The 12191-nt window shown below is 38.7% G+C and overlaps 1 protein-coding gene across 3 annotated transcripts in view; it reads right to left on the reverse strand.

Annotated features, from left to right (window-relative positions):
- Positions 1–12191, reverse strand: part of ADAM12 (ADAM metallopeptidase domain 12) — a 182688-nt gene that overhangs the window by 41460 nt on the left and 129037 nt on the right. For all 3 annotated transcript variants that reach the window (XM_083844605.1, XM_083844607.1, XM_083844606.1), the window contains exon 11: positions 10677–10825. In XM_083844605.1, the coding sequence (XP_083700731.1) occupies positions 10677–10825 (149 nt within the window). The remainder of the gene's footprint in view (positions 1–10676; positions 10826–12191) is intronic.

The following is a 12191-nucleotide window of genomic DNA, read 5'->3' on the forward strand; positions in this document are numbered from 1 at the left end:
ATTGATTTCTGGTTAGATAAAAGGCACTCGCTGATCTGGCTTGAAATGCTAGGACAGCATCATGGCCTGATAACACTTCATTTATTCCCAATGTGATTTTACAATCAATTTTTGTTTTAGACAGTTACATTCTGATTTTATCCTTTGAAAAACATTGGAATTGTTTTTTAAATAGGTCAGAAGTAGACTGACAAAAAATATAAATCTGACTTTGGGAACTGGGTTTTAAGAGTATCACTTTTACAGAGAGCATGGTGAAGGAGCAGAATAAAATCATTTTTCAAAAACCAAGCCAAACCAAACAAAAAGGAGCATCAAACCCAAATGGTAACAGAGAAAAATCAACCCACAATACTTATTTATGCACACTTAGGTTTTTCACCAGTACAATCTCCTGTCCTGCCTTGTGTGTATCCTTAACACACTTCAGGATATGCCACACCCAGAAGAAGCACAGTTATCCTCCCAAGTGATGCTGTGACCCATCTGACCAGCCTGATTTAAAGACCTGCCACACTTTCGGAACTTACGTGGACTCAGCAGATGGATTTGGGCTAGAATAAGCCTGCACATCAAGTGAACAGATCAAATGACAACAAGGTAAGGGAAGAAGGCTCTGAGTATGCCAGAACCCTCACGAGGAGGAAGCTGGGCCAAGGTGAAGAGATTTGGGAAGCATCTCTGAACAAAGCTCATGAGGAAGCCTTAGGAGGATGAAGCTTATGGAAATGCCAGCTGGAAAGACGAGGGTGTTAGAGAAAAAATGGCATCATTTCCACCTTCTGGGTGTGTACCCTATAAGATGTGCACTGAGAGAAGAGCAGCTTTTTCCCACATCACCTAAATTAAATGCTAAATAGAAATTAACAGTCTGAGCTTCCCTTTTCTTCTTCACACAGCTTGGACCAAAAATAAATAAATAAAATAACATAAAATAACATAAAATAACATAACATAACATAAAATAACATAAAATAACATAACATAACATAAAAATAAAATAAAATAAAATAAAATAGTACCACCATACCATGTAATTATCTCAAGCCAAAACAAAATAATGGATCCAGCCATGATCTATTACTTTGGAATCCTTAAGCAGGAAAAAAATCTGAAGGAATCTATTAAGATCCTAATAAAATCCTGACCATATAGGAGCTTTCCTATCAACTTCAATGGAGCCTGGATTTCATATCTAACGCCAGCTGACCACCAGGAGAACGTCAATGATGAATATGAATGCAATTTTCATGCTACTTTAGAAGAAGCCAGAAAGGCTCCTTAGGAGACTAAAGTTATTCCACCTCTTTATTTTCTGTGATTTCATGTTAAAATATGTGGCTTCTTATCTTCATCTCACCACTGTAGCTGTGGTATTCAGTTCTGAAAAGCTGAAATGGAGCCTACCTGCCTTTCTGCCATGAGAATCCCACAGTAAGTGCGTCTGGGGCTTTGTCATACACTTTGAAATAAGAAAAAAAAAAAAAAAAAGAGAGAGAGAGAGAGAGAGAGACTGGCTTTGCAGGAAGCAATTGTGGGGTAAAATGGACTTTTTCCCTCTCTCAGTTTTAAACATTTTGCACATCTATCCCAGACACAAAAGACTCTGTGATTCCCATGACAACTGTGGCAAATGCAGCTGTAGGCATCATTTAATTACAATGACTCAGACTTCCAAGTCAACACCAATTCCTTAAAGTGCTTCAGGGTATAAAACATATGTACAAAAAAGAGCATTCATGTGACCTTAAGAATATGCCTTTTAAAGTATGTTTCCATTTATACTCTGGGAATTTGGAATTCATTAACACCAATTAAAACTGGACATTGTACACTTAATTCTCCATGCCCTGCACTACAGATTTATCCCTGCAGGTTGAAATGCTGTTGTTTTGTTTTGTTTTGTTTTTGATGGAAGAGAAAGCTAAGATAAAGTGAAATGTCCTTACATGTTTTGTTCTCATGGGTCATGGCAATAGCAGTACTACAGGAGAAAAATGCCCCTTACAGAGCTCTATTTTGTATGGATATTACACTGACAAGACAAAATACAGCTGAACTCTCACATACCAGCATCCAAGCTGGTAAAACTGTACCCATTCTGGATACATCACATAGTAGAAAACATGACTTGTCCCTAAGTATCTGCTATAAATAATCAGACCAGAAGTAAAATGTGTTTTCGTTTGAGAAGTAACCTCTCTCCTTGTCAGCGTCACTTACAGAAAATGCATGCCGTAAATCCACGAGTCCTCCTCTAGAATACACAAAAAAGTAAAATATTTTCATTTCTAACTGCAAATCTACTAAGATGTGAACAACATAAAAAAATAAAAAATAATTAAGGACCTGCCCTGTAGCTTTCTGCATTAATTGTTAACAGTGATATACTCTTGTAAAGGACTGATAAACATGTCTTATTTTAACCAATGCTACTAATTCTTGAATGCAGATCTTATTTACTAAAACAACTAAATATTTCCGTAATGTGTGGAAATTACTAACAAAATGGAATGCCAAATGCACTGCAGACATGAGGCTACTTGGAGTTAAGTGAAAGACTGACATAAATCCATTTTGTAATCTCATGACTGTTTTCTACTAAAGGAAGGACCAGAATGCAATGTGCTAAATTACTAGGGTATAGGGATATGTTGCTTAAGTTTTGTAAAAAAAAAAACAGTTGCACTGCTGGCACAACAGACCTAGCTCTGTCACGAACGATTTATTACATCGGTATATCAATTTTATTAAAAAAAGGAAGAAGACAATGAAGAAGAAGTCTGTCTTTGTGCAGAGCTCAGCTCTACACCAGTTTGGAAACATAAACAGCTTCAGAGTTTAATTAGAAACTGTTTACATCTTAGAGATAATTTCATTTTCTTCAAATTGTAACAGAGGTAATTGCAGATAGTTCTGCTGACTCTTCAATTTAAAGTCTCTAATCTGCCAGACTGAAAAATGCAAAGTAAGGTCTGCACAACTGAAAACAAACTGAGAGGGGTCAGGAAATACTGTGTAACTAATAATGGTTTGATTATTTAATGTTTAACAGCTCTGCAAGTACAAGGTACTGTGGGATGTCTGGAAAGGACAAAAGAGCACCAACCAGTAAATTAAAAAGTCCTTTCCCACACTGTATTTCTGGTCTCCATCACATTTCCCACATGACCTTTTGCCTTTTTTTTTTTTTTTTTTAGCACTTTATTTATTTAGTTAGTGAGTTGGTTTATTATTGTAAAGTGAAGTGAAGTGAAGACTTGTGAAGTGACGAATTAAAGGGTTTTTGCTTCAAGCTGAGTTTGGTACCCAAACCAAGATGCTGACTTCATGGCACACCTGTCTGGCTCCTGAAGCTAGCATGTTCCAGAGGTATGTTTTCGTAGCCCAGGTCTGTATACTACAGAAGTTCTGGGTTTGAGCAACAAAAAGCAAGGCAACCCTGTATCCTCTTTCCTTGAGATGATTTTTCAGTAAGAACTGAGATTGAAACTAATGCTAAATATAGCAAAACATACACATGATTAGTACTTTCCTATCTTCTCCTTACTAAATTTTGAATTCTTGCTTTATGCATTTAACTACATGCTTATAATGTAGTTAAATACAATTTGTTATATGTCAGTTTAAAAACAAAAGTCAAACAAAAGCAGATGACAAAATAATAACGCCAAAGAAAAGCCTCTGAGACTTGAAGCTACGGGACAGAATGGTTCTCCAAGAGACACCAACCGCATATCATGCAAATATATATTTATGCATTATAAAGCCATCGTTACTGTTACTAGCTTTCTTTGATGTGCAGTTCTAAATCTCATTAATGGCAACGGATGATCCACAAGGGAAGAACAGGCCTTCAGCACCATCAAAGGATTGTGCAACAGGCTTCAGTGAGGGAGTGCTGGTCCCCTAGACACTGTCCTTGGTGGTGAAGGGAGACAAAGAAGCCGCTGAGTGTGTCCTCGTCCTGCAACAACCCTGCTGGTCACAGCTATCCCAACTGCACCAGGGTAACTGTGTGCCTGAGCTGCCGAGCCGGTCACTGAATAATCCTCATCATTCTTCTGCCCCGACAAGCCTTTTGTTTAAGTTGGATGATATCCATGATCTGGATAACCCACAAAATGCTAGTCCAGTTCACCAGCAGTGCAAATAAGCTGACACACAGGAATAAGCCAGGTTGGAGTTTTGATCCACAGACCAATTTCTCAGCCCAAACCAATACCTCACAGTGTCTGCTGTGGGTGTAACGTGACAATCAGAAATATCTATGGCTTTTGCAGAGACAGCCTGTATGCAGATTCTGTAATCCACATGCCTATGACCTACCATTTACTTTTACTTCATCAGAGAAAAATACCCAGTTCAACCTGTGACACTTCAGTGGCTCTGGGGAGCATTTCCAGAACCACCCTTGCACCTTGGCAGCTTGAGGAAGAAGGTGCAAAGTGATGGCTGGACTCCTGAAGTGCTAGCTATGTGTGAGCGTGGAAACTTCTGCTAGCCCTGCCCTCACACTGACAGCAAACACTTGAAAGTCAGAGCACTTCAGAATCTGTATCAGACCATTTAAGATAAGAAAATCAGAAAACAAAATGAAATAAGACTCTCAACAATGTGAACCAGGAGTGGGAGCTGGAGGGGAGGGAGAGAGGAGGTGGAGAGGAGAAGGCAAGTAAAGAGCAGTTTTAGATATTGGTGATAATAAACTTGATACCACAGAGGGCTGTAAACAGAGGGTATCCAATGTAACCAATTTTCCTTTTCCACTAGATACAGATGCTATAAATGACACTAACTAGAGTAATGCACCTTCTGTTGTCCTCTGAAGTTAATGCATGAAAGTAAATCATCAAATGTTACTGTTCCTCACTTGCAGGAAAGCTGCCTTTCAGGGGTAGCTTCTCCTCCCAGATCATGCAGAGCTACATTTTCGAAACACTTGGGAACTGGCCCATAACATACAACAAAGAACAAATGCTTCCTAACCTAACCTCTCACTCTCATTCACAAATCTTTACCTTCCCATTGGCTATCTGTTTTAATTCTAACCATAAAGGTTTCAGTTTAACTTAAAAACATATTGATAACAGTGGATGCTTTTGGGATTTATTAAACAAAACAAAAAAAAAATCACCTCAAAATTTCAAAAGTAAAGGAACCAGTATTTCTCTACCTACCTTGTTCAGCTTCCACTGTGTGCTCTTTCTGTGATATTGATTGTTCTTCTTCCCCAAACCCTGCCTCCAAAACTCAATAATTAAAATGAAATTGTGGACCGAAAAGCAATTACTCAAAATTTATTATTATTATTATTGTTATTGTTATTCTTCTTCTTATTATTATTATTATTTTCTATGGAGAGACACAGTTCCACAAAAATCCTCTGAAATGATGATCAGTAGCTGGGAGGTTGAAGAATTGATTTCAATTCCATTTCGCCTTTTCCTTCACTTATGATCGCTATACAAAAACTTGGTCCCCTGGCCCCAGTAGAGCCCCAAGCTATCCTGCAGCCTAGGCAAATCACAGGCATTTCCACCACTATGAATTCACACTCCAAGCTCCGCTTCCCTGTAACAAATGCAGTCATATTTATCTGAGCAAATTGAATTTAAAACCTGACCAAATCAAAAAGATATACTGACTTTAAATTCTAGCTGTGAAAATGGAAATGGTAACACAAGATCCAAGATAAAAAGAGAAAAAAAAAAAGGCAGGCATAGAGGGATTCGATTCATTCTTTGACTTTTCGAAAGGAACATCACGCTAAGAGAAACATGACAAAGTGGAGTTGTTGTGCACAGAAGTCCTTACAGAGAAGCTGCTTCCTTGTTTATGTTGCTGGCACAGACCTTCCCGCATGGCACCGAGTGGCTTCCCGTCCCTAATGCTACATGTCAGCTCTGGGATGCAAACCAGCACACAGCCTGGGACAAGGCAACAAAAAACAGGACTCCCGAGGAATTTAGATTAAAACTAAAGTTCATGAAGAGAGAGTTTTTCATTCAAATGTCTGTCAGGCAGATAGCAAGGGCCAAGCCCTCTCTCAACACATCAGGTTTTGCAGTTCCTGAAGAGCACAAACTTATACCCCTTGAATCCATGTCTTGAAACAATAGTCCTTACAGTATTTTTTTGTTCTTAAGGATTTGTTATTTTTAATTATTTTGCATTTATTTAGTCTCTTCATCACAGTCTTTGAAGAGAAGCATTATACAGCCAAGGTAGAAATAAGAGTCAAAGTAGACTTGCATGACCTGCTGCCAGGCTGTGCTTGATGTGCAGGAGGGTTTGAGAGACTGGACACAAAGTGCTGTTGCTTGATCCTAGAATTCAAGGGAATGTCATTCCCATAGCCAGATGCAAAGGGAACTGGAGGAGAGACTGCAAAGCAGCCCTTATCCAGTCATCCTCTTTTCTATCAGCATGGTGAAAAACTGCTTCTGACTATGGAAGAGCAAGGAGAGATGAATCAAACTTCACTATCCTAGTAACCTGCCTGGCATGTCGGTTACCTTTGGCTGAGATGAAAGAGCAACAAGATTTTTCCTGATCCTGGTAAAAGCAACACAAAACCATTAGATGACAAAAAAAGAATCTGTCTTTATGGCAAGTCATAGGGCTCCAGAAATGGATGGAAACTACAGTAGGATCAAGCATCTGAATGTGCTTGGTGAGACTTTGCACCCTTTGTGGATTCCTGCGCTCTCATTAACACCTAAACAAGGTGGAAAACATAGAAAGGCATCAGAGAATGCTTTCTGTTAGTGGTAAGGAATATCACATTTATAGTATGCTCAACTGCCCCAAAGACTAGCAAGCTGTGTAAGTCCCCCATATATAAATTAGAAGAGCATGCTATTGGCAAGGATATAGACACATGGGTGAGATGAAATATAAGCCCTCGGGTCTATTGAAGAGGAGAAAGCTAGCTAAAAAGGTTTTGCTCCCCTTAAGGCTAGCTAGAAATTTCAAGCATTTATGATCTCTTAAGTGTCCAACTAATTTGAGGGAACTCACGTTGCTTCAACAACCACAGAGATAACAGTGCATAATTTTGATGAAGGAGCACATTCCCAAAATTATTAAAGAAAAGAGCCCTGTTAATTTGTGTAATTTTGCTCCACAGATTGTGATAAATTCTGTGTTTAGTTGCAGTGATATATATCTAGAGTAATGCCTTGGGTTTCACTATAACTCTTCTGGTTTTATCTAGCTGTCAGGAAGAATATTTGCAGTCCTAAGAGTGGAAAATTTAGGGAGATACTTGGAAAACAAGTGGAATACTGAAACGGCCTTGCTGACTCAGCTTAGTCCCTTTGTTTTCAGATACAGCCATCTCAGTAAAAAGATTTGCAAATCTCTTTGAGACTCCTTATAGCCTTCTTTATCACTTGAAACAGTTTATGGCCAAAACAATTAAAAGAAATGAAAGAGTGTGATTAAAACACATGCATAAAATGGGAACAATGTGTTAGCATTAAATATTTCCTTCTTGATACTATTTTTACAATAACAACAACAAAAACCAGAAACTTCTGCAATGGCATTTATGTGATTTCCATTGCAGGTATTGAAATCTCAAAAAGATCTAGAGTGCCGTAAATTCTGGTTTTGGTTTTATATGCTTAATTCCATTTATACAAAATATATTTTGCTAAAGTAGCAGGTCTTTAAGGCATTTGTTGCTCACACAAAAGTGGTACACATCTTGCTGGTATCTTTTAAGAGTGAAAGCTATAGGAAGCTCATTAAAGGATAGATCCAACAGAGTTTAAATTCCACACTGATCCCTTGAGAATTTTTTCCACCAAGAAGTAATTTCCAAGATGACTTTTTAATGCTAACCTCTTCAAAGGCTGAAACATAAGAACTGAAAGAAGATGGCAATAATTAATGAAATCACTTTTAAGGAAAAAGCCTTCAAACATTTCCTTTTGCTGCAGAACCAAACAAATGACTACAAAGTCAAATTTGCAGAGGCATTTCTGTTATAACCCAGATATTTTCTATTCTTTATAGATATCAGATAAGGACTTCTCAGGGGCTCTTACTTTTTACCCTAGCTTCAGCCCAAGGATTTCTTTTCCCTTTTCTTTCACTTATTAACTCTAGCTTAAACCAACAGGAATTAGAAGGGCACAGAATGCCAAAGAGTATACAGAGAGAGCAAGCTGTCTCTCCAAATGTATTTAGCTTCCCTGAGATGTTCTTTGTTTTGATGTTTTTCTTATTCTGAGAATGTTTTTTAGGCAGGGGATATTAATTGGACTTTCTCTTAACTGGCACTTCCAGAGCTGAAAATTCTTCAGTGATTCTTGAATAACAGTGCTTGGAGAAATACTACCATTGGTCAGTTGTTGGGTAAATATTTAAAGTGTTAATATTAAAATGGTAAAATGCAGTTTGGCTTAAGGCGTAAAGTATTCTCCTGGAATACTTATTACAGATTGACAGCACAGCATGAAGGTAAAGCCTAAGGCTACAAACCCAATGTTAAAATTTCCATTTATAAATCAATAGTCACTGCAAACAAACCAGCCTACTCTCTTCTGTGAATGCCTCAACTCTTCCTTAGGCATAAGTTGTAGACAAAATTTGGTCAAAATCCAAAGACAACATTACAAAGCTGAAGTGCACCTGCCAACCCCCTCCCAAAGCTGTCATACCTGTGGTGTTCGTGGTGGGCAGGGCATGGCTAAGGCAGTAAGGCCTTTAACCTATAGTATATATGGTGCTTTAACCTGTAATGGTGCTACTGAAACCCTGGCATAAAGCAAGCTGATTTGCTCGGACACGTATGTGAGGATTAGGCTGAGCAGGTACAACCTTACTCTGTCCATGTCCAGGGCCAAGCAACTGGACTGGCACACCAAGCAGATGAGGACACCTTCAGATAAACTCACAGGACTGTGGTTCAGAAGGCAGAACCAGAGAAGAGCTAGCTAGGTTCATATGAGAGGTATCTTCCCATTATGAAATCAGAGTGTCTAGAAAATTTTGTCCTGACAGCATCTCCTGTATTTATTTCCAAACGTGGAGTAACTGGATGCCCAACCGGTAGTTCAGCTGAGATGACTAAGGCTTGAATGCATCTTTCAGGAGCTCAGGGCCCAGACTCATCTGCCCACTGCATACCAGCTATCACATCACCTCACTTCAGAGCCTTGTTTCCAACTTCAGTTTGTTTTCACAGTGTGTTTAATAGCCCTGACGTGCTACAGAATGCAATTCCGTGGGGATATTTACTACCTATTGTTTCAGAAGAGCCTGGCTATTTTTCTCTTCCAAACTGTAGAACCACTCTCATTCTCCTCCAAGCACACAACTCTCTTTTCATTGTTTGTCTCAACTTGCTGTGCTTGGCCTCTGGCCAGAATCTCTTTTTCTGCCTTGAAGGAGGGTGACAGCTTGCCTTTGAAGAAGTGCCAAAGCTGCTGTTTGGCCGACCAGCAGGGAGCAATCCTGCCCAACACTCCCTGCCCTCTCACATATTGCTCCCCTCCTTTCCCAGAAACATGCAGCCTCAGAACAATCAGAGGCTGACCTGATCAAATATCCCAGAAGAGGTTTTCAAGCAACATATGAAGTTTAAGCACACACAGGGAGTGCTGGAGCTGGAAGACACATCAGAAGATCATCTAGACCATTTGCTCACCCCAAGGCAAATCCAGCTGTACCTACAAGATGCTGCTGACACATATTTGTCTGACTGGTTCCTACCAGCTTCCAGTCAGACAGTCACATTTCTGCAGGCTAACTAGTCCAACATGCCACTTTCCATCAGAAAGCTTTGGTAAACCTCATCTCTCTTACTTCAATTTCATGCCATTGGTTCTTGTCTGAATCTGGACATGGAGAACTCATTCATTACGTAATTAAGTTTCTAATAGCATTTAAAATGCAGAGAAACAAGCTGAAACCTAGTTACCCTGCTCACAGTGCCTGTGCTTTTCATGTCTACAAAACCACCAGGCTCCCTGCTGACATATATGCTTTTATCAACTGCAGAGCAGCCGTTCAGCGCTGACCCAGAGAGATGATCAGCCACAGATTCACTGGCTTTATTTTCCATGGTGCTTTCTATCTTTCCTTGGAAGATCTTGCTCTGGCCACTGAACAGGCCTAACCCCACTAAGCTGACAGCCTCCATTTGCTCACAGGTTAACACTGCTACACATTTACAACAGACAGTAAAATGCAAAAGTTTGTGCAAAACTAAAAACCTTCTCTGTGCAAGACAAAGGCTTTGCAGAGGGTCTAATAATAATATATTTCCTGCATTACTTTATTTCCTACACAATCATCTTAGTCTTGGCCTTGGGACATCGCTCATTTCCTATTATGACTGTGGTGCTCAGTTGGCAAGATGAGCAAGAAGGATATTCTGATTCATCACTTGCAATGCAGTTTGGTTTTTAAAAAAACTTAACCACCTGCTTATGGCATTTTTGTCTCTCACTCTGGTAACAAGGAAATGGAAAAGTACAATGGTACATGTTTTATACTGATAAGAAGTATAATTGTTTCAGCTTGAGGGGGATAACTGCAAGGAGATTTGACAGGTCTTGGAAGGTTTTTCTTTTTTCATTTAAATGTACCTGAGACAGAAAACAAAACCTGAAAATTTTCCACTATAACTGCAACTTACCAGTGCTTACCCTCGCACTTACCCAGTAGAAGGATTCATGATGCAACCCCCTTTCTCGGTGGATGCTTTGCAGTTGCAGCCCCTCTCCAATGTATCGTGATTCATTCCAAAATTGTGGCCCAGTTCATGAGCCAGGGTGACTGCTGCACCTAGAGGGTTTTCTGAGTGATCCTTAAACAAATAATAATAAAAAATAAATAAATTGCAAAGTCAAGGTAAGGAAACAATTAAAAATGCACATTTCCCTTCTAAGGTCCTATTGCTTGTTCTTCAAAATGCTTTATGAGCTTACCAGCTGTAGTAACACTATTGTTAAATGCACACAATTTAATTCACATGTTCCAGGTGCAGACAGGGAATTTCAGAGGAGCCTTCAGTTCTGGCCACCCAGTTTCCCCAGACATTTGAGACCATAGGGCAGCGTTGAACATCTGAGTCATCTCTTTATTGAGGGCCTAAAATTTCCATGTTCAGTAGCTCCCAAGACATGGCAGTGGCAGAAAACAATAACCCGAATGGGAAGCAATGGAAAGGATAAGGATTTATGGGATAGGATGAGTGTGATGGGGGGAAACAAGAAGATCCTTCATATCAGGAGGTAAACTAAAAATGCAGCAAGAGATTTTACTGGACCCATTTAATCTTCATCAGACTGTTTTTTTAATATCAGAACTTTGAAGAAGAATCCATAAGCCCTGTAGGAAAAAAACTAGTGACCTCTGAAAACCTTCTTTTAAAAATGAAAGGACAAAGTAAGATGAAAACTTCAATGGCCTCTACTTAACACCTATGAATATTCTAAATGCTGCAAGTGTCAAAATTGAAATATTAACATTAATCTGTGTTGAAATTCTGGTTTCTTTTTTTTTGGACAACTACTTCTAAGAAATTCACTGCATGGTCTGGTTATAGGCTACTGATTGGACTTATGTTTTGGCCTAACCACAAGCCAGAGACCTTTCTACATCGATCACTTTCCTTGAGGGAAAAAATATCCATTGTGCTCATATAAAAGCTTTCCCCAAAGGCATAAACATGTAATATAAATGCATGATCTACTATTTATCACTCAGTAAATGGAATTACTATGTACAGCTGCCTGCTCTAAAAGCATATATGAATATATTCAGCTTAAATAACTCTTTTAGTATCATCTAAGCCAATCTTCAGACTAAAAAGAAGTGAAAGGTAAAAGTGCCACAGACATCAACTATATATAAATGAAGCCCTTAATACATGTCTTGGAGTAGATTTAAAAGTTTCTTCTTTCATCTGTCTGAGCTAATATTTTTATTAAGTCAATTCTTAAATAGGAAACGAAAACAAAAAGAGATCAAATTCTGAAAACAAGAAATTATCCCTTCTGCATTTGGAATAAAGTTAAAATAATTTTATCTTTTAACAAAGGATCTCTCTTTTTTTTTTTTCCCTGAATATTAAAATTTTGATATCGAAATATTGTGACTAACATAAAAGCCAATTTGTCTGCAGTTATATTTTAAGATATCTGAAGAAAGAATCTGTACAACCTGTCCTA

Source organism: Anser anser (genome assembly GCF_964211835.1).
Source record: "Anser anser genome assembly, chromosome: 7".
NCBI lineage: Eukaryota > Metazoa > Chordata > Aves > Anseriformes > Anatidae > Anser > Anser anser.